This window comes from Calliphora vicina, chromosome 4 (genome assembly GCF_958450345.1).
Source record: "Calliphora vicina chromosome 4, idCalVici1.1, whole genome shotgun sequence".
In the NCBI taxonomy this organism is placed as follows: domain Eukaryota; kingdom Metazoa; phylum Arthropoda; class Insecta; order Diptera; family Calliphoridae; genus Calliphora; species Calliphora vicina.
Genome location: NC_088783.1, coordinates 22413352 through 22441071, shown reverse-complemented (window position 1 = coordinate 22441071; position 27720 = coordinate 22413352). Strand labels below are relative to the sequence as shown.

Here is a 27720-nt window from a genome sequence, read left to right as displayed (position 1 = left end):
TTCTATGAATAAGTTTCTCCCAGAGCATGTTATCTTGGTGATCTTCCCTGACCTTGATCTTATTGCAATCCAGTTTTGAGACCGATATCTCAGCATTGTAAAACTCGCATGAGACTTATTTATCCCCAGGACTTTGCCTGCCTGGTTGGTGGTTGAGGGAGTACGTTTAACCCAAAATCGAGGGAAACGATTGTTGGTTGATGTTTGCGTTAGTGGCAAATTTGGGACATCCAATTATATCTCTAGGTAATGTAGCCGAAACAACAGAGCCATTGAAAGTAGTGATGGCAAATGGCTTAGAAGAACTGTGAGTTTGAAACTACGTGTCAAGTACTCACGTTAAACTTGAACACATCTGTATGAGTAAGTTCCACTCTAGGGCATGTTATCTTAGTGATTATTGGTGGAGTTTCATACTCCTGACTTACCAAAGATTTAACTATTACCAAGGGAACCAGTAGCACCAGGTCTAGACCTGATTGGTTGTTAGAGTGATGCCTTCAAGAAACATGTGTTTAAATGTAGTTTTAACCCAAAACTGCTAAAAGAAGATTGTTGTTTAAATGGCTGTAACAGAGTCGCTGAAAGTAGTCATGTTCGATTAGCTTCAGTGATCGAGGAATGTATTGGAGAGGATAGTGTCTGCGACATGAGTAGGTTTTCACCATGGTGTGTGGTGGTTAGGAACTACAAATAAGGTTGACTACTGCAGCTATGGTGGATACTGTTCTATTTATTAATTCCTTCAGAGTTGTGCTCATTGGAAAAACTATGGGCGACAGAGATTAGATATCTCAATCAAGATGCTTCAACATTTGTCCATTTGCTAAGAGTTGCCACTTGTGTGATCCTTGCAAGGCATACAAGGCGGTGGTGGATAGCTAAGTCTACCCTTAGGAGGAACTCCATGTGGTAATTAGTTAACGGACGATGCTACAGGTTTAACTCAGGACTTCTGTATTAAAAAGTTATAATTGTGGACAACTTAAAGAACTAAATATATGATGGTACAATAAAAATATCCAAATTAATTTAATCAATATTTCTTATGCGAGCAGATTCAACTATCGAATTGGTTTCATTCGATCTCAGAAACATAAGAATTTTGAAAAATCAATGATGGAAGTATAAATCTTCCAGAATTTTGACCTCTATAAAATGAGTGATAAGAACTATAAGCTCTTGCGATTTCTGAAAAACTTCTTCCCAAAGCACGATTTATATTATAACCTTACTATATTAAAATGTATATTTCTAATAAACGAAGGTTGTAGCCACTGTTAAAACAATTAAAAATCAATCATTGGCTAACTTGATTAGCGGCAGTTTATCCATCTGGTAGTTAGTGACACTACGATTACCTAAACCTTCATAAATAACTTAACAATAATGTAAGTATCCACCCTTACAATTAACTAGCTCCAAAGTGTCAATTAAATCCAAACACATTTTTAATTGTTTTATATTTTTTATATATTTTTTTATCGTTTATTTATCAAAAGTATCTTTTATAACAAAAAAATAAAGAAAATTACATACAAAAATTACATTTATATCGCAAAATTTTTACATAAGGATTTCGTTTGTTTGTGTTTCGTACCTAATTTAAGAAACTTAAAGTAAATTTTTTAATAATATTTTAAATCAAAATAAAGAAAAAACATAGAAGAAAATATAATTTCATACATACATAAGTTTTGTGTGTTTTTTTTTTGGGTTTACCTAAGTTTTTTTTTTGTTCTTACATTGAAACCACTTTCATTCACATGTGGCTGTAAAACAAACTACAAGCTACCAGGATAAAATAAAAAAATTCACAAATCAAAATATTCAAGAAAGGAATAAACAAAATAATATAAAATAATTATAAAAAAACAAAACGAAAATTAAAAATAATTAATTTACATACAAATACATACAAGTGAAAGAAAAGAGGGCATAGAGTTAGTTTATTTATTACTAAATAGAAGGAGTTGGTTTTTGTTTATCTTTTATGAGTATTAAAGATACATTATTTATGAGCATTACATTGGTTTTTGAGTACTCAAGTAGGAGGAGGAGGCAGAAAGGGGCATAGGAGCAGGGTAGGGAAATTATTATTTTTACAATAATGTTCCTGGTTTTCTTAGGGGCAATCGCCTTCTTTGACCTAAAAGACCCAAACCGCGAGCTTGTTGTTTGGTGGTAGTCTCTGCTTCTTCTGTTGTCTCATCTTTAGCTTCATCTTGGGCGGTGGCAGAAGCTTCTTCCTTGGAATCGGATTCTTCTGCTGAAGCTGATGGAGCTTCTTCGACGGGGGCAGCTTCTATAGGAAGAATTTTTGTTAAAAACTCAAGTTGCTAAATTAGAAATTTTTAATTTCTATTACCTGTTGTTGAAGGTCCTACTTTGAGGCGTCTGTTGGCAAGCAGAGGATTAACTTTGCGTGGTGCTACTGGTGCAGGAGCTACCTTTGGTTTGTTATCAGTCTTATGTAAGCCACCTATGCGTGGACGGTTCTTCAAGCGGTTTAAGCCACCAACATTGGCAGATGCTGGTTCTTCAACTGGCTTCTCAGAAGCTTCTTCACCTTCTCCCTTGACATCATTGTGATGTGAGCTATCAGCTGCAGAGTCGTCGGACTCGGAGGCAGCTGGTGCTTCAGTGGTAGCACGGCCGAGTTTGGCACGACCTGGCAAACGACCACCGGCAGCACGGTTCAAATTGAAGCGGGAAGGTCTGACGGGTCCACTGTGACTGGGAGCTGTTGTGGAGGGTTTATCATCTACGCTGTTATCGCTATCATTGACAGCTTCTTCGTCGTTAGCTGGAGCTTTGGTAGTAGTGGTACGACTGCCACGACCGCGAAGTCCAAGTGTAGGACGTCCTCCTCTAAGAGAACGAGCTGTAGTGCTGGAGACAGATTCCTCATGGCCTTCATCAGAGTCCTGGACTGAAGCTTCAGTAGTAGTGGTGCTGCCGCGAATGTTGAAACGATTGCGAGCTATTGAAAGCAATAAATGTATAATATATTTAATACATTTAAAAACTGCATATTTGTGTGAATAACTTACGTCTGTTACGTGAGAATCCTGAGCTAACGGGTTTAACTTCCTTGACGGCAACCTCTTCTTCCTGTTGAGGTTCTTCAGCGGCTGCAGCAGGAGCAGCAGTAGTTCTGGCACCGGGACGAGCACGACCACCAATGGAAGGACGGTTGAAACGATCTGTAAACAAGTAAAGGTAAATTTTACTAAATATTCAAATATTTTACTAAAAACAACTTACTCTTGCCAGTTTTGGGAGCTTCCGAAGGTGCTTCGGTGGTGGTTGAGGGACTGTTAGCAGACTTAAGCTTGAAGCGATTGCGACCGTTTGTGCTGCCGGCGGCACCACGTCTGCCACCAAACAACGAAGGAGCTGGTGTTGTGGTGGTAGTGGTTGTAGTCGTAGTGGTGGTGGTAGTTGGTTCTGGAGTAGTGGTTGTGGTAGTGGTGGTAGTAGTGCTGCTTGGCTCTTCATCCACAATGGTGGTCAAGAGATCATCGCCATACATATCGGTGGTGTCGGGCAAAATGGTGGTGACATCCATATCCGAGTCTGTGGTCATGTCCATGTTGTTGTTTTCATTGGTCAAGAGAGCATACAAATCCAAAGCAGCCTTTTCCATGGCAGGTGTAGTTTGTTCAACAGTCTCATCAGCATCCATGGCAGCTTCTTCATCTTCCTTTTCTTGGGCCTTGGCAGCCTCAGCTTCTTCAGCATCTTTAGCGGCAGCAGCAGCAGCTTGAGCCGAAGCTAAAACAGCCATTTCTTGTTCAATGGTAATGGCAGACTTGGTGTCATCAGAATTGCGGGAGCTCTTGGACTGCTTCTCGTCGGTGTTGAAGGTTTGACTATCTACCAATTCCAAACTGGGACGCTTGACACTGATTTTCTTTTTCTCGGCAGCAGAATCGACTGAATCCAAGGCGGGTGTAGGAGGCACATCCACAGTTTTACCACGGCTGGGGAAACGGGTATTCTGAGGTAAACGTTCGGTTTCAATATCTTCTTCAACGTTGGAGGAGCGACCCTTGGCTTTGCCACTGACCAGACTGTTATCGGCTGGAGTAGCAGCGGTACTGCGATCAATGTTGGTGTAACGTGATTTGCCTCTGGTCTCAGCCTCTTCACCATCTTCGGCTACTGATCCCTTAGGCTTAGCATCATCCTCTTCATCTTCGTAATAGTAAACATATTCGTATTCATAATCCTGGCCATTGGGACCCTTTTTAATTTCAATACGTGACTTCTTGTTGTTCTCAGTGCCAGCTGTCTCCAAAGCAATAGCTTGGTCTACAAAACCAACATTGATTTCATCGTCTTTTTCCAATTCAGCTTTCTTCATGGGAGCAGCGGTGGTAAGCACATTAATTGGTGCTTCTGTGGCCTTGTCAGCATCATCTTGTTCTTCTTCTTTCTCTTCGGCGGCTTCTTTAGCTGCTTCGATTTTCTTTTCTTCTGCTTTGACGGCAGCATCTACTTCAGCTTTGATGATTTCCAATTCAGCCTCTTCGATGGCACGCTTAGCTTCAATACTCTTCATGACATCTTCATTGATGAGGGCACTTAGAATGGGGTTGAGTTCGGGTTTCTCTTTGGTGGGCAAGAGATTCATGTTCTCCACATCGTAGTGGCTGACTTTATGTGCTGTTTGGAAACCATCATCACCCAAGGCTTCGGGACGTTTGTGAGCTGTTTCGAAAGATACTGAAGATTCAACGCGAACTTCGGTGGGCATCACAGTGGAATCGATAGAGTTTTCGGCTAAAGTTTGACTTGCCACAAGGCAACAAAGGAATCTGGAAGCAAAGAGAAAAAGAAAGGTTATTATGAGTAAAGAAGAAAGTAATTAAAATGGATTTAAACTTAGATTTACACAACCAATTAAACAGTACAATGATGTAACAATTTAATTAACAAATAGTGAGTTTTAATAATGATGATTTCATGATCTTCTGCTGTGATCTAGCATTTTAGATTCCATAAATATCTTGTCTCATACGTGAGAATTGAACTACATGATTTGTTGCCAATTTAATTTTAAGATATGTAATTGTTTACATTGCCAGTCATATGACAAATAATTCAACTACTTGAAAAGCATTTAAGAAACAGCCACTTAAAACTCCTCCGCATTGCAAAGTCATGACTGTATAAATAACAACCACTTTTAAATTGTAATTTACGCTTAAAGGTGGACTACTTCAAAAACAACATTTTTCTTAACAAATATACGTAGTTTTTGTACAATTTAATGGCTGCAAAAAACTTGGCAAAACATTAAATGCAATACTACTCTCATACTCTTTTGTTATGCAGCTTTATGTCTTTTATAATTGTTTTTATTTCTTTTATAGCGTTAATTCTATTTCATTATATTGTCGTTTGTTTTTTCTAAAGATATTTCTGTTCATTTAATTTCTTAGCAATTGTTTCAAATACTCAGGCGCGCGCGCCCACCTTTATTGTGTATTGTTTGGCGCTGCCGCAGCAGTATTGAATTGTTGCAGTGCAGTATTTGAAATGTTAGTTGCTCTTTGACTTGTTTTGTCTTTGTTGTGGAAGGTAGATGAAGTATGAGTCATGGCGATAAAATGTTAACCATAAAATGGAGGAAGGAATATGGACTGAAAGCTTCACTTCAGAGTAGTTCTAAACTGTCACGTTTTATGGAGATTTGATTTAAACGGACCAAAAGCAATATTATTACAAATATAGTAAAAGTTCATTTGCGACTACCATAACAATTCTTAGCAGTTTTTGAAAAATACTATAAATGATACATTTCTGACACCTTTACGGTTTAAGGGTTAAAATTTATAACAATTGACAAACTAGGAAATTGTTTCACTTTAAAAGTAATTAATGTTGCCATTATAATGGCTTTTTATCATAGTTTTGTAAATTTTTTTTATAAATACAATAAACTTTATTTAAGTTTATTTTATAATACTGGCCCATATTACAAATATTAAATAATGTTACGTATGATTAGGTTTTTCGTTGTCTGTGGTGTTGGTTACTTGTTTTAATGTGTTTTTTTTGCTTGAATCAAGGTGTAATAGTTTCCTAATGATCAAATGATTTTGTAAAAAAATGAGACTAATTAAAAATATCTAATAAAAAACGTATTAACCATTGTATCTAGGAATTGTAGAGGAATTTGTAAATTGTTATGTTATTAAGATTAATGGTTACATGGAGTTAGAATAACAGAATAGAGCTGTTTTTAGAAAAGAGTTATATTTAGGGTTCCTACGCGGGAAAAATTTCACGGGAATTCCCGGGAATATTTTTTTGTTAATTTTCGGGAAATGTTTGTCGGGAATTCCTTCATAAGTTTTCTTCCAAAAGTTACAATATTCAAATACGTTTCGATGGCAAAATTTGTTGCTAATTGAATTATTCTATTATATCCATAGATTTTTTCGGTTCTAGCAACTGATAGTCAGTTGACAAAGAAGTATTACTGTTGAAATAAGCGAATTTTTTCACTCAACTCTAGCCACAGCAGAAAAATTTGGTTATTAAGAATGAATCAAATTTAATGTTTATGCTCTTAAACGAATTATTAAGACGACTAACATTACAACTTATAGGGATATTATTCATATGTGGAGAAAATAATAACAATAGTGGTTCAAATTTGTTTATCTACAATCAGAAAAATTTCTCTAACTACACATGTTAATATGGTCAAAATTCTTAAGTCTTTTAATTAAACAAAGAATTTATTGATTTCATACTGATTAAAACTACGACTGTGACAATACCGATCAAATACCACTATTAAATTAGAAACCTTATATAGGCTGTACCAACAACCAAATATAGCTATTTTATACTTCTTTTAAAACCCTGGTAAAATTATTAGTCTATTTATTCGAACAAATATTTCTGGTTTTTGGTTTAATTTAGTGTTAAAAAATTCCCGGGAATTCCCGGGAATGAAACAATTTTTTAATTTCCTCCCGGGAAATTAGGAACCCTAGTTATATTTATAACAGTAAATGAGTTATGGAATTGAAGATGTATGCAACTTAAGTAATCAAAATGTGGAAAATTTCTAAATATTCCCTTTTGAATTATAAAAATTCCAAAATATAAACAAATAACTTTCTGCAACATGAAAAACTAACTATGTATTTGAGAAAATAATCAACTGCAGGAGTAGTTAATATATCTATCGCTTATAGACAGTAATTGTCTATAATATCTGATCACTTGGCTAACTACAATTGATATGTTTTGGGTAATTTTACACGTATGTGCTCTATTTAGTGCAGAGAGAAGTCAGTTGGTTACTTTATACTTCTCAGGTAATCTAGCGTGAAGACAATTGTCACTTAAGTAACTCTAAGTAATCTAGAGTGTAGTCACTTTAAACATTTATTTTCTAATGCACTTTTTTGTGAGTAATTCGTAAAAACTGGTTTTATATAAATTGTTTTGATATAATTCTCATACAGTTTACTTTCTTTTCGCTTAAATATACTGACATACCATGTAACTAACCTAGCGTAAAGTCAATTGTCACTTTAGTATCTCTAAGTAAGCTAGAGTTTAGTCACTTAGATTTTAAAATAACTAGATATGTAGTTTATCAAGTAACCAGTATTTTTTACTATTTTTAAAATGCCTAAAGGTATGCTTCTTTTTTTGAACATAATCCTATTAAAGATATGTATATAAAAGAGACATATTCATATGTGAGTTTTCGTCCCTTTGCACAGTGGTCAAAATCACTGATCTAGCGGCATTTAATACAAAATTCTTAAATCGATAAATATTTAGCATAACCCTCTAAGCAAATTGGCATTTTTTGTCTTGTTTTGCTTTCAATAATCTCATAGCTGTTAGCTGTCAAATATAACATAGATACCTAACTACTAGGTGCGTGTCTTATATCAATATTAAATCAGTTGATTAATAATTTTGTTAATTCAAATTTTTATTGTAAGTGGAAGGTTTGTATTTACTAAAAAATAAATGTTTGTTACCTGTCTTTATCTAGTTTAATAAAAATTCATTGTAGAAGTTAACATGTGTGATAACATATTTGAAATCTTATTTACTGTAGTTTCATGGAGTGCATCTTTTGGGATTCGATAGGATTCGGTTAAATTCTGATTTTGTTTGTTAATTTTGTTTATTGTTGTTGTCAGGCGTCCACAATGATCTGCCCGTTTTTGCCCGTTTATTTTTTAATGCAATATTTAGGCACAATGACTGTATCCAAACGCACTCTTTATTTAATTTGGCACAATGAAAACGTCCTTAATAAAAAGATTTACGTATTTAATAATATTATAGACGAAACAGAATATAATGAGGAGGAGTGCCGAAAAATGAAAAAAAAATTTAGCAAAGTAGTTGAATAGTGGAAGAACCGCAACAGATAGTTTTCGCATTTTGAAGAACATAATAAAGAAGGATAAAATTATCCATTTTTGGTAGGAAATATGAGTGATCACAGAACGTAATCTTCCTGTAACTTGTGAATATAAAAATACTATAAAAATGGACAAGAAATTTTCGATTTTTTAAGGAATAAATTCAATAAAAAGAGATCTGATCTCGACCAATGACAACGTCAATTTAAAGTGTCCTTCGCCTTCATATAAAATCTAGAACTTGAACCGGTTCCTAAAGCCAAGGAACCACGTGACTAATTTTTTATACCCTTCACCATGAGTGTCAAGGGTATATATAAGTTTGTCATTCCGTTTGTAATTTCTACATTTTTCATTTGCGACCTCATAAAGTATATATGTATATTATTGATCGTTATAGATAGCGGAGTTGATATAGCCATGTCTGTCTGTCCGCCTGTATGTTGAAATCAACTTTCCGTAGCCCCCAAATAACTTACATTATTCATACATCAATATATCGGGAATTCTTCCGGCTCGTTTGCTATTTAATCGACAAAATCGGTCCATAAATGGCTGAGATATTTAAGAAAAAACCGAGATAACTTCTAATTTTGGGCTAGTTTTGATCTATATCTATCAGATTGATATTTAATGGTAGATATTTCAAAGTCCATTGCAACAATGTATATAAGGCTATAGTAAGATGGACCTACAATGGGTCAAAATCGGGAAAAATATTTTTTAATCCGATTTTTTTTCAATAAAAAATATTTTTGGTAATAATATTTTTTCAATAAATTTAAAAAATTAAAAAAAGAATTATAAAAAATTAAAAAACTTTTCTTTTCGAAAAAAAAAGAAGATTATAAATCTAACATCGGGCAAAATAGATGCTCTTGAATGCGGCCCCCAGTAATGCAAATAAGTGAAACTTTTATCGAATCTAACAAAAAACAAGTAAGAGATCCATATTCGGCCGTGCCGAATCTTATATACAAATAAAATTTTCAAAAATAAAAAAAAAAATAATTTTGAAACAAAAAAATGAAATTTTGTTTAGCTTAAAATATTTAAAAATTTTATATGAAAGTATATAAGATTCGGCACGGCCGAATATGGATCTCTTACTTGTTTTTTGTTAGATTCGATAAAAGTTTCACTTATTTGCATTACTGGGGGCCGCATTCAAGAGCATCTATTTTGCCCGATGTTAGATTTATAATCTTCTTATTTTTTTTCGAAAAGAAAAGGGTTTTTTTAAAGAGATCCACCAACGTAAGAATTTTTTTGTATCATTCTTTTGAGAAATTTACAATAAGTATTAAGTGAGAATTATAAGAAATTTCTAAAAAATCGTTTTAATAACCTCCACAACCATAGGTAAGGAGTGAGATCGAAAAATTCTTAACACACGTTTTTCATTACATTTTTTAACCCAAGTATTATTTGAATTTTTTTTTGATCAAGTTACCTTTGAAAAACATGTCAGTTATTATGTGTAATGTCAATTATATTAATTTTTTTGTTAATCTGATTAAAATGAGTGACCAGAAAAAAGTGCGTACTGAAATTATTAAATATTTTCAACAAAACCCAACTTGGTCTTACAAAAAGTTGGCCAAGCATACAAAGGTCTGCCGTCAAACTGTTTCCAATGTTATTAAACAGTACCGGGAGAACTTGTCAGTTGATAGAAAACCTGGTTCAGGTAGAAGGAATGGTCCACATGATGTTTCTAAAGCCAAAAAAATAGAACGCATTTTCAAAAGAGCTCCCAACACATCCGGTAGGAAAGCAGCCCGGTTAGCTCAGTGCTCGGACTATTTGGTACGAAAAGTTAAAGCTAATGCAGGTTTAAAAACATACAAGGCTCAAAAAGTTCCTGACAGGAACGCTACTAAAAATTTAGAGGCCAAAAACAGAGCACGGAAATTGAAGTCAAGTTTTATAAAAAAATATTCTTGCTGCATAATGGATGACGAAACGTATGTTCTGGCAGATTTTTCGCAACTTCCAGGTCAAAAATTTTATGTTGCTGATGCTCGAGGGAATGTTGAAGAAAAGTTTAGGACCCAAAAGCAGACAAAATTTCCCAGAAAGTTCTTGGTATGGCAAGCAATATGCAGTTGCGGCAAAAGAAGCCACTCATTTGTTACAACGGGCTCTATAAATACCGAAATTTACATCAAGGAATGTTTACAAAAAAGGCTGCTTCCATTCATAAGACTTCATAATGTGTCCACTTATTTTTGGCCTGACTTGGCATCCTGTCACTATGGCAAACAAGCCCTTGAGTGGTACAAGAACAATAATGTGGTATTTGTACCAAGAGAGGCAAATCCTCCAAACTGCCCGGAGCTAAGGCCAGTGGAGAGATATTGGGCTCTTGTTAAAAGAGAATTGAAGAGTACAAAAAAGGTGTCCAAAAGTGTGGTAGATTTTAAACGGAGATGGACTACATGTTCGAGCAAAGTGACAGAAAGCACTATAAAAACGTTAATGGAAGGGTTTCCGAAAAAGGTTCAAAATTTCATCACTAGTGATTAAAACTATAAAAATAATTTTTTTTGTAAATTGTAATAATAATTTCAATCAAATAAAAAAAAAATTAAAGCTGTAAGTTTAGTGGTTTCTTTTTTATAAACATATATGTATGTTAAGAATTTTTCGATCTCACTCCTTAGAATCAAGGATGAGCCCTATTGAAACTGTTTACAATCGGCCAACCGGTCTTTAAATCTTATAAATATCTTGAAAGTAAAGACAAAGAGGACCTTTCGTAAAGTAAAACATTGAATTAGTGGACAACATTTTGTCCTTTATTTAAGATAATACACATAATATAGAAAGGCCCTAACTCGTTTTTTCCAAAATTGAGTTTTTTGCAAACTTCGATAGATAATCCCCTAATACACCATTTATAAAATGCCACAACATTAAATTGATGGAAGATCTGTGTTAAAAACAAGTAAGAGTGCTGTATTCGGCTGTGCCGAATCTTATATACCCTTCACCAAATTATACTTAAAAATTTTAAATATTTTTAGTTAAACAAAATTTAATTTTTGTCCAGTTGTTTTTTTAATTTTTTGGAAAAATTTTTTTTTCGATTATTTTACTTTTTTTAAATTTAAAATTTTTTCTTTAAAATTTTAAAATTTTTTTTTGTTTTTTCAATTTTTTTTTGTGAAAAAAAATTCGGGTTCAAAATTTTTTTTTCCGATTTTGACCCATTGTAGGTCCAACTTACTATGGTCTTATATACGTCGTTGCAAATGTCTTTGAAATATCTATCATTAGATATCCATATTGTCTATATTAATGTCTTAGTAATCCAGATATAGGTCAAAAATGGAGGTTGTCTTGTTTTTTTCCTCATATGTCAGCCATTTGTGGACCGATTTTGCTGATTTTAAATAGCAAAATTGTCGAAAGCATGTCTGACAGAATTATTGAAGATTTGGATCCCGAAGATATCTGGGGTCTTCAGAAAATTGATTTCAACAGACAGACAGACGGACATGGCTTAATCGACTCCGCTATCTATAAGGATCCAGAATATATATACTTTATAGGGTCGGAAATGAAAAATATATAAATTACAAATGGAATGACTAACTTATATATACCCTTCTCACGAAGGTGAAGGGTATAAAAACGCAAGTACAAAACATTAAGTTTTATTAAGATTTTACCTTCTCCTGTAAAGTAAGGAAAACTTTCGTTAGGTAGGGCCTTTCTATGTTAATGTAAAAAAAAACAAATAAAAAACTCAATTAATTAAGCTTAAGCTTATCAATTTGCAAATGAAATTAGAATTTACTTCCAACAAGATCATTTTCCAAATGTTTTATAAACGAGAACAATTTTTAAGAGTTTGAGAAGATCGGTATAGCTTCCATATAAAGTTCATCTGCGACTTGAAGGATTTTGTAACTCCTACAGAGAGAGAGAGAACTGAAAGAGAACTAACACTTTGTATGAAATGATTTGTCTTCTGAGGAGAAAATTAATATAATTTTATTTCACTGATCTTAAATTTAAATTATTCGATATTTTTGTTAGGAAATTATTGTAAAATTTATCGATAAATCAAGTTTTTGTCACATTTGGACAAATAAATTGAAATGAGCGCTAAGTTTGGTTTCCAGCTTTCGGAAGCTTCCTGTCCCATACAAAAGACATGATTTTTGTATAGTGAGTTCCTTCTTGGAAGCAGGTTGGTGTGTGAATTGTATTGTTTTGTTTAAATTCCTTATACTACTGCTCCTTTTTAGAAATTGTTAAAAATAAATGTTTTTTTCGGTTGGGTCCATATTTAAGGATCTAAATATCTTTAGAATCCATCTGGGTCAGAATTTTACATAACGAACCATAATTGAATAAACTCTATGGCTGAGATAATTGAGTTTTACGAAATGACTTTTTTCTAAACTAAATATTTATTTTAATAAAATTTTGAAAACCTGCAAAAACTTCACCTTCTCAAGTAAAGACCAAGACGATAAAAAAATAAAACAAAAACTAATTAGTTCACATGCATGCACATTTATGTAAATATGTATCTATGTCTCTATGTTTGTATATAGATGGATGAATGGATGTTGATGATGTTTCTTTAGTATGATGAAAGATGACACACATTTGAAAGAAGAGGAGATTATTAATGTATGATTTCGATTTTTTTAATGTTTTTTGCAAAGTCAAGTCAGGTTGCATTTTAAAATATCAACAACCAGTGTTGTTGGGTATCTGATATGTTTGTGTAAATATGATACACGCAACTAATTTGGCGAAAGGGTTTTTTTTTTGCAGTATGTTTGTTGCAGTCAGTAAGTATGCTGCTCTTGCAGTTAGTCAGCTACTGTTGTGAGTTGTAGTTTTTACACAACACCTTCAAACTGCAACAATACACCAACCAATAACAAAAAAAAAAATATGTATGAAAACAAGAGAAAAAAAAACACAAACAAGTTGTACTGGTACTTGAAGTACAGAAGTAGTACCAATCATATACCGGTTTAGTTGCTATACGGTCACCTTTAACAAAAACAAAAAAATAATAAATAAATAAAACTTTTTATGAAAAAAAACCCATAATATTAACCCGTTAATAAGATTGTCTGTCTAACCGTCTATCTGTCTGTCTATCAGTATGTTTATTATTATGGTTTAAAACATATTACACAAAAATAAAAACAACAAACTCCCCTTTCAGTTAGAAGGTAAACCAGATAACTTAACAAATATACAACAAAACAAACAACAAAAGTATGAAGAAAAAAAAGCAAATTGAACCAGCTTTAAGTAAACTAACTGGTAAGTAATTTAAGCAACAATCAACCAACCGACCAACTACTCAGCCAGTCAGCCAGCCAGTTCAGCCAACAAGTTACTTGCAAAAGCTGCACACAACAGCTAGCTATCTAATATGAAACCAGCCAGTCTTGGCCAAAAGTTTTATATCTACAAGATACAACAACAACAAAAATCCCGGTCTCTTTTTTCTCTCTGTGTGTGTGTGCGTTTTTTCAACTTTTGCATTTTGCAGAGATGTCAATCTAACTCAATTTACTCTTTTTGTTGTTGCTGCTGGTGTTGTTTTCGCTGGTGTTGTTTGGCAGGCATATTAACTCGCAACTTCAAGACAATTCAGTTCAATAAATTTCTTTCTCTAAACAGATATCGGCCGTTAGCCTTGATTTTTATTTTATTGTTGAAATATTAATTTAACTTGTCCATTTGTTAAATCATCGATGGAGCCGCTTTAATTTATAAGATGTGTTTTTTTTTATTTACTATTTCTTTTTTTTTATATACTTTGTTTCTTTGTTGTTATTGTTGCTTTTAGCTAATGCAACTTTGGCATTTAAAAGAAAATGAAAACAAGCAATGCGGATTGAAATTGAAGTTGTTTTGTATGTTGAATGTAACGTTTTTCATCATCATCATCATCATCATCATGGTTATTAGTTTGTATTATTAATAATAATCGGCTTCTTTGCTGATTATTTGTTTGCTTTTTTCCAGCTTATTGCTAGGGAGCAGCAAGTTATTGGTGTGGGGATAAGCTATTAGTTGAATAAAGTACTGAAAATGTAATGCTGAGAATAAACTAGGAACTGAACTTACAGTTAACACACTAATGGAATGTAGTTCTATTCAATTCTTGATCTAAATCAGTGTGCCGATTCACTGATTGAGAAGTACACAACACGAATGTAAACGAAATTCCTTGAAATTGTCAAAAGGGATCAAAACACATCAAAAACACTGTCAAAAAATTTATTTTATTAAACATTACAATACATTTACTAATGAGGCATATTGTGATTGTGTCGTCCACTGATCTAAATGATGTCTATTACTTTCCAGAGGATGCAAAACGTAGAATTTACAATTGAAAATATTCGAAAATAACATAATCGCCAATGAATTTAACACGATGAGCAAGCAGGGTTCTAGCCTCTCTGTATCAGTATAAACTAGGTCAATACTCTTGGAATCATAATTGAGCAATCCTTACCAGAGCATTCGAAAATATTATCACCATTGACTTTCATGCGAACATTTATCTTACTGACATTCGCGAACGACTATCGCAAATGACACGAAACATGTTGTCATAGTGTTCGAGCAAGATATCAATAACAAATCATTAGCAATATTGATGGAGCTATGTTTACTATAAAAAATATTCGTTATTTTAAAAATTCTCGGATTTACATTTTGAAAAATCATAAATGTTTTTTTTTAATTCTATTAAATGGGTCATAAAGTCCGTGGCTTTTTGAATGAAACACAGATTTTTGGATACAAAATTATTTGACTTTCAACATAGTCTCCTTTTAATTCTATGCACTTTGTCCAACGTATCTCCAACCGAATTTGTTGCCAATCGAATGATTCTGTTGCACACATAGAATTTTTCAGTTCTAACAACAGAAAGCCAGTTGATAAAGAAGAATTTCAGTTGAGGCAACCAAACTTTAGTTACCCTTTCCAAAATATTGTAGCCACAACTGTAAAATTCGGTCACTAAGATAGAATCATTCGAAATAGTCGCTCGGCGATAAGTCCGGATTTTTGCTTTGGAAATTGCACATGTGTTTACCCTTTTGTGAGCAAAAACGGCAGAAATATTGCGGATAGCTTTCTCATACCCAAGTGATCACAATCTCTCGCACTTTCAATTTCACAAACTCCGAAGCGTTTTGCTTGTCCGCAGAAACACCCAGACAGGAATTGAACCCGATACCCTTGGATTGATAGTCCAGCACACTATCGTCTAGTCTAACAGGGCACCTGATCTCCGATCGGCTAACACCATATCGTGATTATTTCCAGTTATTTCGGCTGTAGAAACCTCAACTGGGCGTCCATAACGTTCGGAATATTTGATGCATGTACGGCCACAACGAAATTCAGTAAACCATTTTTTACCATTGAAATTGATGGTGCAGAGTTCTCATAGTATTTATCAAGCTTAGCCTTTTTTTGAGTGATGGTTTTTTTCTGCAAAAAATAATATTTATGAGCAGACGAAATTCACTTTTTCCCAATTTCTCCTCAAGTTACGAGGTAGTCTGCTATCAATGGCTGTCAAACACAAGCTAAATGACGCAGCTTGTTCAAATTTTGGACAGGAGTCAACTGACAGATGCCTGTTGCAAGGAGCAGTGTTGCCTTATCATTAAGGAGCGGACTTATTGACTCAACCTCGTAACTTTTTGAGATTTTTTTTGAGAATTATTTGTTTGGTCGGTTTGTTTGTTTTGGTTTAGCTAAAACGTCAGATTATCGCATGTTTATTCAAGAAAATCCCACCAAACGACTCTGATATTCTGATAAGAAGCTGGAATTCTGATCCAGTGTACAGCGTTCGTTCCAGAGAGTGATCTAGTCAAATTTGATCTTTGAATTTTTGAAGCAAATTTTTAGTTTATGGACTCCACCAGGCTAATCTATTAGCTTCGTTGGCTTTAATTACGCTTAATGAAATAATGTTAATCAAATTTAAAATTTTTAATCAGCCCTTTGTTATTATATTGCCTATCATCCCCCGATACACTGGTCAATATCATGATGGAGATTTTTAAAAAATATTGTAGAATATCGTTTGGAGTAGATAATATTAGCTTGATGACCTCTCGAATGGTCTGAAAGTGAATATTAAAGCGAACAAAATGATATGCATCCACAACTATAAGAATAATTTTAGTCTGGGCGACCAAGCAATTGAATAGTGGTTGCCTTGAATATATCACGAACGAACTAGTTCATTTAAAAGATTCAATTGTTTGAATTAAATGAACAAAATCATTCGCTCACTTAGCACATTTTTGAACTATGAACCTAAATGATCTAAATATACACTCTGAACTGAAATGTGTGTCCTCGTTGTTTTTAAAATTTCTCTTCATATTCATTCAGTTTCAGTTAAAGCCTTGCCAGCATTCGGGAGAATAATCACTCCTTCAAGTTTCTCTCCATACGCATCCAATTCCAATTAAAGTCTTGTCAGTATTCGGGAGTATAATCTCTCCTTCATATCCCCGTCTACTAAGGTATGGCATTTAAATGCTTGCGTAAAGTTTTGCTACTATATGGTACTATGAACATTGTCATACGGAAGGACCAAATGCAAATAATTAAATTGTTCCACATTATATTATGGATAAAAAGACACCCGTTAATATTCACATACAAAGAGAAAACAGATTCGTGATAGCAACCGAATTTGTTGCCAATCGAATGATTCTATCTTAGTGACAGAATTTTACAGTTGTGACTACAATATTTTGTAAGGGATAACTAAAGTTTGGTTTCCTCAACTGAAATTCTTCTTTATCAACTGACTTTCTGTTGTTAGAACTGAAAAATTCTATGTGTGCAACCGAATCATTCGATTGGCAACAAATTCGGTTGCTATCACGAATCTGTTTTCTCTGTGTAGGAATATGAAAATGAATCGAATCGTATTAATACGATTGGTTTACGGTATACAACCGATTTAATTAAGATTATGGATTCTTCATATCTTGATATAATCGATCGATTCCAAAGCGATCTATTTAAAATGTTGTTTTAAATTCCGTTAGAATTCAAGAATAATATTTGAACCAAGATGAATTAAATGAAGTTTGTTATGATCTGAAATTAACTAAAATCGAAAATGTCTAAAAATTATACATCTTGTCCTAATCTGTTTTATAGGTAAAGCACAAAGTTCTCCCAATAACTTCACCGGGTGAAAATGCCAATGTATAAGTAAAGAAAGGAATTTTAATATTTTACTTATTTCCATAAGTTTTCCTGGGATATTAAAACAGTTTTCTAAATTTTTGGAAATTAATCCTATGGCAACTTTTTCCCCCCACCAATAATTATAACAGAACATGAACGAACAAGTTTGTTTCTTAGCGTAAAGATCACATGTTTAATAAGCAACGCAGCAAAAACTTGAAAGTAATTTAAAATGTATCATTAAATCAACAAACAACAACAGCAACAACTGCAGTTAATTTAACACAACAATGTGCATGATCGAGTTTTAAGCCTGAGTAGCTAGCAAACATACAGACAGACGGAAGGACGGACAGACGTACAATCAAGCTGTAGACAAGAGCGCAAATTAAAGGCTATCGAATATTTTAATAAAATTGCATGTGCAACATTGAATGCAACAGTTTTCATCTTTCTTTAACTGTCTGCCACCTCAGACAGCAAGCAGCATCTTTCAAGAGTCTTCTTTGATTTTTTTTTTGTTATTTTATCTGTGTGTGATTTTGTTGGTTTTCGTTGAACATGTAATGGATGCAAATTAAGTTGCATGTACATAATACTATCTCAGATACTGAGTGTGTGTTTATATGGATGTGTAAGTAATTTTTGGTGTATATAGTACAATCACTTATGAAGGCACATTTGTGATCCAGTACATTCCAATGCATCCATGTATTGATATGGTTTCCCAGCACAAAGGAATAAGACTTGATGAAAGATAAATGTAGCAACGAGCAACAATAACGACAACATCGAACTGAAAATAATCGTTTATTTCAAGGACGTTGTTGTATAATTAATCCTGTTGCAACTGCAACAACTGGAGGTCAGCTGCATTTCAGAGTCTGTTAAAGAAAGAAACTGGTATTCGCACTGGCAATCACAGTCACACAATCACATTCGCCATCACACTCTCATTTTCAGTTTCAGTTTGTTGCTGCCTATGCATAAGTGTAGCTTTGTATCTGTATCTCTGTGTTGTATCTTTTTTTTTGTCTTGTCTTCAACTTTGTGGGTTACGCAATACATTCAAATGTACAAATATCTGTGTACAGATGAAATGGAAATTAATGGAAATCGAAACCAAGTAAAACCAAAAACAAAACAAGTTCTTCTCTGTTTTAAATTAACAAATACACACTTTTGCGATAAATATTGTTTGTTTGACATTAAGTGGCAAATTCTTGGTTTTGTATCTATAACCAGATTTTAAGGTTTGGCTTTAATTCTGCAGAGATGCTAAACCTGGATAAACCTACGACATTCTTGCTAATTAATAATTGTCTTGTTATGATGTCATTTAACAACATTTCTAAACAAATTCTTTCCTGGTAAATAAATCTCTATATAGCACGGCATTTCTTGTTGTTCAATTTACATACTGGTTTAATTAAAATTTAAAAAATCCATTTTAAATCAATGTTTTGGTTCCTTTTTATGCTCCATAATTATTTTACGCTTTTTTTTTGTTAAAAACACACATTTAATTTGATAATAAAAAAATAATTTGCATTAAAAATGTGTTAAATAGCTGGAGTTTGTTTTTATTTTTTCCATAAAATGTTATGCTTAAACAAGTTTTATTTTAAATTGATTTAATTACAATATCAATTTCAGTTATTTATACCAACAATTTAAATGCTATTTAATTTTTATTCATTAGATACAATAAATCCTTTTTTGCTTCAATTTTTGTTTGTGATTTAAACAAAAGAATTAATTCATAAAAAAACATGTATGTTTGTAAGTTAATTAAAAAATAATTCATAGAGAATGCTACAATATATTAACGATTATATTTTTTATGATTTTTTTTAATCATTTTTAATGGCTTAAAATTATTGTTGCTTAATTTCACAGCAGAAAACTTTAAGCGAATCACATTTTCAAAACTTCTGATGTAGAACCGTGGCTATATATTGTTGTAGTTTTGAAGTCTTCTTTTTTAATAACTATAATTACTATATAATAAATCTCTGTTAATGTATATTTCATGCCAATCATAGTATTAATATGGCATTGTATAGAAATGTTATAGATAGTTTCGAAACACGTTCAATTTCAGCCGGCCGAGCTTTTGGTCTTTGGGGAGCCAGGCCAGACTATGATTAGATTATTCCAGGTCCATGAGTACCGAAAATATCATAACCTACAGTCAAACTAGTTGTAAACTACATATAGTATATACTCAGAGAACAACTATAGTTGTACATGTTTACCATAAACATTTCAACATTTTTAAAATTATGTAATTATGTATATGATTGCGGTAACCATAATATTTTTAAGTTACCAATCAAATGATTGTAGCAATCACATGATTGTAGTAATTATGTATATGTTCATGGCAACCATGTTTATGATAGAGACCATAATATTGTTAAAAAATTTATAAAAATGCGGACGAAGCCACCCTGACTTCTATTGGAAGTCCCCCGGTATATTTCTTAATGTAAAAATGTTCTTCTCCTGTATGAGTTTATGGGAGATCGGAAAAATCAGTTTAATGACAAAATGTTTTACTTATACTTATCTGTGTAGGATAAATTTAAAACTGTAAATATTTGGAGTATTTGTCACATTTTAAAAATTATTAGGATTTTTCGAAAAACCAAAAACTCATTTTTGAGATAATATTCATGAATTATATGCATATTTTATAGACAGATCTTCGTGTTACTAAATTAAATTTAAGATTAATTCACTAAAACCTTAATTCAGTACTAAATAATACCTAAAATTCATTACATAAAATGATTACCAAGAAAACAAATTCACCAGCTTCATTAAACGGCTTTTATTTGAATAAAATTCGTTAATTGTTGAATTAATTCATAATAAAATTCATTCATTAATTCAAATCTATTTCAAATTAAATAAAGATATTTTTTTCTTCATTTAATTTGATTCGATTTTGTTTTTAATCATTTACAAAATGGATTCAAAAAATGAGTTTAAAACTCAAATTTGAGAGTTAAAGAAAACTTGAGTTATTAAAGAGGGAGTTAAGTCAGTAAAGAATGAATTCTTATATGAATGAATTCAATACAGAATGAATTGTTAAAAGAAATGAATTCAATGCTTTTGAAGTACCAAAGAATTAAGCCTATGAATTACTTCATAATGAATTCCTTAATAGAATGATTTAGACTCTAAGCCATTCAATCAAGGAATTCAATTTTAAAATTTTACAAATTTAAACTTTAAAATTCAAATTTTAGAGATACAATTTTATTTGATTTAAGTCCGGTAACTTATCAAAATTATAAACATAGTTAAGATTAACCAAAGTTTAAATATGTTTTTTGTATGAAAAAAATATATTTAAACATTGATTATGCCCTATCTTTAAAATTTTGATAAGTTACCCGTCCTTTGAAAATTAAATTTTTAATTGTAGACCAATATTAGTAGAATTCAGAAATAATTTTCTTGGTTTAAGGGAAACTATTACACTATACAACAAAATCAATTTTTTTCCAAAATTACAAGGTCCAACCAATAAATTTTGATAGAGGGTACAAAAAAAAAGACACGTGTATCGGTGTTTTGAAAGTTTACATCAGAATTTGATTTTTCCCAACTCCGGCACATTCTTATTGTTAATCGGCATAAGAAACCATGTGATCCTTACATGTTATGTATAAAATGTGTTCAGCAAATTTATATAAAATGTTACGGAGAACATTTTTGTAGAATATGTTAACCCTTTAAAATCTCAAGGCATGGGTCTTTTTTGCCCTTCTTTAAAAAAAGGGCAAAAACCACCATTAAAACAGGGTTTTAAGGGGTTAAAATGTTCCGCAAAAATATTATCCGTGAAATTTTACTATAAGTCCCAGAATACACCAAACCGGAAAATTTAACCAGAAAGTCAGAAATAAGACACAACAAATTTATTTTATTTATTTTAAAGTATCCCAAAAATTTAGCATGAAAAAAAGAGTTTAAATTTAACTAAAAATCTGTAATATCTCTATTATTTTACCTTGGATATCAAATTTGGATAGGAAGTATTCATTAATTACATTTTTTTTAGCTCTAGGCAATTCCACTTTTTTATGATACAATGTTCAGCATATTTCAGGTATTTAAGATTAGGCACAGTCAAATATATAATTATAATTGGTCAATTCACAAGGTCTCTTATCATGTCATATTGTCATAATGTCCTAATATTTCACAATGGTTTTTATTGTTTTCAAGCAAAAAATATCCTAAAATAATACTACTCTGTATGCTATGTTTATTGTGTTATCGTAACCAACTATCAGACCCTGCGCCGAATGCCTAAGAGTCGGTTATGCTGAGTCGTGATATATTAAGACATTATGACAATATGACTGATAAGAGACCTTGTGAATTGACCAAATATGTTTATTCTTCCAATAGTTTATTTTACAATAGTGTAGTTGGTACAAAAATAATTGATTTTCTTGAAAAATACTATGATATATTTAAAGCAGTGATTGGCAATAATTTTAATTAAATATTATGTCTCTGCTGTAATCTGCTATTGATAATTGTTATGAACTTCGTTAACATTCGGCTGCTGATGTCTATGAGTGCCGATCACTGATATAAAGAGTTTACATTTGTGGTATCATCAATTACTATAACAATTTAGAATCACAAATATCCTCCTTCTAAAAGCTGAATTTTAACCATTCCATTAAAGGGGAATATCTAACAGTAGTCTCTTAAAAATCAAATAATTTTCATTGTCTGCCAAATTGACATCAATGCAATAATAATCACCCAACAGTTATATAACTTTTATATGAAATAAATTCAAAGTTATTACAAATCTTAGATCTTTAAACACAAATTAAACGATGCATTAAGTTTGAACACATACTCGCGCGCACCAACACTTTTCCAGCAAAAGCATTTGCAATGACTAAAGTTAGCGCAAAATTATTTATTATGTCATAAAAAAAAGATTTAGTAACCACAACTTGCCGCTTGCAACAGCAACAGCTACTAGCTACAACATGCTTATTGTTATCTTAAAAATTTGCTGTTTAATGTAGTAGCTAATATGCTGGTATTTTTTTATATTTTTAATTATCAAAGACACATAATTTAATTAGTGCCGAATTAAAGATTTAACACAAACATTTAAACAATAAAACTTTGAGTGAAAAAAAAACTCCAAGAAATTCATAATGAGTTTTTCTTCTTATTGTGTATTTTTTTGTTTTTTTTTGAAGGGGGAAAACTCTGTACAATTTGTTATGTTTTTGTTTAACAAAAAAGTTTTGGTTTTCCTCATTTTCCTAGCAAGAAGTGTTTGGCAAAAGAAAAACAAATTACATCTCATTGGAAATGAATGAAAGTGAAAAAATTAAAAGCAACATAAATTCAACACTTGAGTGCACCTGAACCATAAAAACACAAAAGATGAACGATGAATCTTTTTCTTTTTTTTGTTTTGCCATAATTTTTTGGCTGCTTGTCGATGTTTCTTTTTTGTTGAAAAATCATTGTTATAAAATAGTAAAATATAAATAGTAAAAAGTGAAAAAAAAAGAAAAAATAAGTTTCCAAAATGGCAACGTTTTGTTATGTTTGGCACTTTAGCAGCCCAGAGTGTAAAGCAAATGAATCGGTAGAGGGAAAACCAATTTATGGAGAAATTAATTAATAGTTTATTGCATTTGGTAAATGTTTTTCTTTTTTTTTTAAAAAAAAGATGTATTAATTATATCAAGTTAAATACCCAGTTGGAAATTGTTAATGGTTAAGTTATTTATTATTGTTAAGTAAGCTATAGAAAATCTTATTTAGAGAAATGTCCTAGAATAATAAGCAGTAGGTTTAATTTGTCACAAAATACTATTTGTATTATTTAATTTGTAGCTACATGCAGCATGCTTACTGTAATTATTTAAAATTGTTTACATGTTTTTTAACAATATTATAGTCACAGTAATTATTTATATAATTGTGGTAACCATAATATGGTTAATTTATGATTCACATGATTGTATCAATTATATATATGGTTACAGTAAACAAGTAGATGTTTTTATTATGCCTCATATTAAGAAAGAACAAGTATATGTTTGTGACAACCATTTTTATGATGAAGGATTTACCATATTATGTTGTTCTCGGCTTATGGATATCATAATCTGAGACAACATATTATGATGTAATGATTCAACATAACAATGGTTGTCACAAACATATACTTGTTTACTGCAACCATATATATGATTGAGACTATCATGTGAATCGTAAATTAACCTTATTATGGTTACCACAATTATATAAATAATTATTGTGACTATAATATTGTTAAAAAAAACATGTAACAATTTTGAAATGGTTACAACTACGTTTTTTCTCTGGGAGTGTTTTTGAATCAGTGGCTTTTGAATTATTTTCTTAGCATGTCATCTTATTCTTGAAGAACTATTATTTCTTGTTGCGATATTATATGTAAAATAAATTTATCAATTTCTATGTAATGTTTAAAATTTAGAGATTTTTTTTCGCGAATATTCCAAGAACTAGATTGATTACTAATATCCAGTGTTTAAAAAGCTACGATAACTAACAAATTTTTAACTGTTGCTACAACTACTGCTTCAAAAAAGTGTATGTAGCGGTAGCAGTAGCATTTGTCTTTTTTCGTTTTATTGTTTTTTTAAAACTACTGCTACCTTCAAAATATAAAACTCTTAACAGAGCAGTAGTAATAAAACATGAATTGTAAATGGAGTAGTAGCATAAAAATACAAATCATTGCTACTGCTCTATATCGAGTTTTAATTTTTAAGGTAGCAGTAAAGTAGCAGTTAAGGTAGCAATAAAAGTAGTCAAAAAAGAAAATCTTCAGTCATAACACCAAAATTGACAGAATTAAACACTGTGTGTTGTTTTTGTTTTGAGAGAGTTTGAAAGAATTATTCGATTTTATTCGTCTCAGATGTTCGTGTTGCTAACAGAAAGATCGTGTTTTCTGTGCGTATAACAAAAAAGCCGAACTTTTGTTTACAACACGACCAACATACACAAATATACATTCACAACAACAACACATAATATACTTTTTTGGCTGAAGATTTTTTTTTTACTTATTTTATTGCTACCTCAACTGCTACTAAGCTGCTACTTAGCTGCTACTTCTTCTACTACTTCAACTGCTACTTCTATTACTACTAAATTTTAAAAGTAGCAGAATTAATAAAAAACTAATGACTGCTACATCAAAACTTTTTCTTTTTTAAGGTAGCAATAGAAAATAAATTACTCTGCTACTTTTAAATTTTTCTTTTATTAGTACTACAACTACTGCTACCAAAATGTGAAGGTAGCAGTAGTAATAGTAATTATTGACTCCGAGTTTTTATTAATTTTTTAACTAGACTACATGTGTTTTTTCGTTGCTACTGCTACTTGTAGTCTAGTTTTTTAAACACTGCTAATATCACATTTATATTCAATATGAAACTTTGCAAAAATTAAGTGCACAAAAATGGGTTGAGCTTAGAGAGTTACGAAAATATGTTGAAGAATATTTGGATGTATTTAAAGCAGTGGTTGGTACTCGTATCCACCAGCGGTCTAAAGCGATATACTATTCAGCTGGAGACGAATATTAATTTAAAGGATTAACGTTTTTTATTTCAAAATAGTTACTAGGCTGTCTCGAATTTACACATTATTTTATACATCCCATGTAGTCTAACGTAGAGTCAACTATCAAAGTGGGAAATTCTTTTTATAAAATACATCAAATCGTTTTTAGGTTATTTGATATTGTGGTCCATAACTTTTGTTCTACTAGATCGATTATGATGAATTTAAATACTGTTAGGATGAATTTAAATACTGTTATGATGAATTTAAATACTGTTCACATAAAAATCGTATATTTAAGTTTTGTATTTTGGACGTGAACATGTTTGCAACATACATATAAATTTAATTTCATTACCTCTAATTAAGAAATGAGTGGTTTGCGACAGTTTTGCATGTTCTGAGAAAAGAACACAAAAAGGCAAAGTGCAGAAAATGGGCAATATTTTTGCCCGAAAATAAATTGCTATAAGTAAAAAACTCAGTTTTTGCAACAGTTAAGTACTGATATGTCTTCATCACCAACAAATCTGTCAATAATTCGTTCTAATTCATTAGTCTTTAATTTTAATGCAGATCAACTAATTTTTAGAAAATAAATTGTTGACAATTTTTAAGAAAATAATACAAAATGGACAAAGTACTGAAAAATGGCTACATTTTTGCCCGAAAATAAATTGCTATAAGTAAAGAACTTTGTCAGTTTTCTGCATAAGTTAAGCAAGCTGATGACAATATATTGAAAAGTCTTCACCCCCATCATCACCAAAAAATTTACAAACAATTCGCTCTAATTTAATGATCTTTTAATGTAAAGCAGAAATTACTTATTGCAATATTTGAGAAAAGAACACAAAAAGGGCAAAGGGCAGAAATAGGGCAACATTTTGTCCAGTTGGCCAGAGAATTTTGTCAGATTACTATAATAGAGCCGTAAGTTAATGACCAAGTATTGAAATGTCTTCAACATCGTCATCACCAACTTATTGACTAATAAATAGCTCTGATACATTGAACTTTAAATTAAAAGCAGATCACCTTGGACTTTGTCTTTGCTTTTGATCAGCCAAATATTTATTTAAAGTTGTGATGGAAAATTTGTATGAATTATTGCCATTTGTTTTAATTTTTATTTAAATCATTTTATTTATTATATATTTCATAAATTGATTATATTTCATAAATTGATCTACATATTAATTAGTTGGATTTTTTAAAGGTTCTTTTGAAATGATCTCTTGATAATCTGCAGCCATAATTTTGACTACTTAATGACATTGCTGACTTGATTTCATAACTCATTATCACAATTGATCACATGTATGACAAGACAAAGTCAGTAGTTTTTAAAAAGAAAGTGTTGACATGTCATTGCTTAAAGATCTGTAGCCAAGTAGAATTTTTGCATGTGACTATATCCCAGTGAATATTTTATTCTTTAATGTTTTATATGAACTGAACAGCTAATATAAAGCATAATTAGCTTCAATCACTTTTCGTCCACCCATTGTGAAATTCCTGATCAGAATGTTTTTCATAAATTGGCTGAAATATCAGCAGAGCAAAACCAGCATTTGTAATCAACTTAAAAATTTCACGCTTTTGTCGCGTTCTTCACCTAACCCAAATAAAAAGATGATGAAGATGAAATGTCAGGAAGATAAAATCAGCAGATTTTCAAAAGTACTGATAAACCTACAACATGTCTGTAATAATATATTTCAGCACTTTTGACAACCAACTGATATTGTCCTGCTGACTTTTGAGCAAATGTAGAAAAGGCCAGCGATTGTCCTCGTGGGTTTTTAAAATACGCTGGTGGAAAAACAGCAGTGATGTCATATTTCCAAGTGGATAATAAAATGAATAAGAAATTTGTTCAAACTGCTAATGATAATTAAACAAATTTTAGTTTTGTGTCAGCAACTGAATATTTTTTTAATTAAATTTTTTTTTTAATTTTTTCATAAAACTACGAAAGCAAATTGTGTCCATTGTCTTCATATCAGCTGAAGACAAAGTGCTGACCACTCCTGAAGACAAGTCATGCTAAATGTCACCAACTAATTATTTTAAATCCCAATTTCCAGCTGGGTTTTTAAGTTATTTATGTTTTTTTGTTTTTCTTAAAAAAATATATTTTCAAATAATGGGCACACTTACATTTTAAATAACATTTTGTTAAAATCTATTTATTTATTTTTCTCTTTTATTTGAAATTAATTTGTTGTGATTTATTTTCTGTTACTTTTTGTTATATTTTTATACGTTGTATGCGAAGGAAGTAATTCAATTTGTTGTACTTTCACTTTAAACAATTGCCAATAATTAACGTCAAATGTTTTTCAAATAATATATTTATCAGCCATACAAACGATTTTCACACAAAACAAAAATCTTTTTTTTTAAATTTTTAAAATTGAATTTATTTCTTGAATTTTTTTTC

General features: G+C 31.5%; 1 protein-coding gene across 1 annotated transcript; it reads right to left on the bottom strand.

Moving 5' to 3' along the window:
• Positions 1-1448: 1448 nt before the first annotated feature.
• Positions 1449-27720, bottom strand: LOC135956217 (uncharacterized). The gene is made up of 5 exons (XM_065506623.1): positions 27438-27720; positions 3268-4823; positions 3054-3206; positions 2369-2983; positions 1449-2305 (listed from the first exon to the last, which is right to left on the bottom strand). Exons 1-5 carry the CDS (start codon positions 27449-27451, stop codon positions 2103-2105), a joined length of 2541 nt encoding a protein of 846 aa, XP_065362695.1. The 5' UTR covers positions 27452-27720; the 3' UTR covers positions 1449-2102.

Bases quoted from the DNA above. Each gene is read 5' to 3' on its own strand.
- LOC135956217 (XM_065506623.1), bottom strand. The intron at 3,207-3,267 runs GTAAGTTGTTTT...ACTTGTTTACAG, and splicing joins AGCTCCCAAAACTGGCAAGA to ATCGTTTCAACCGTCCTTCC. The intron at 2,306-2,368 runs GTAATAGAAATT...TTCTTCCTATAG, and splicing joins AGTAGGACCTTCAACAACAG to AAGCTGCCCCCGTCGAAGAA.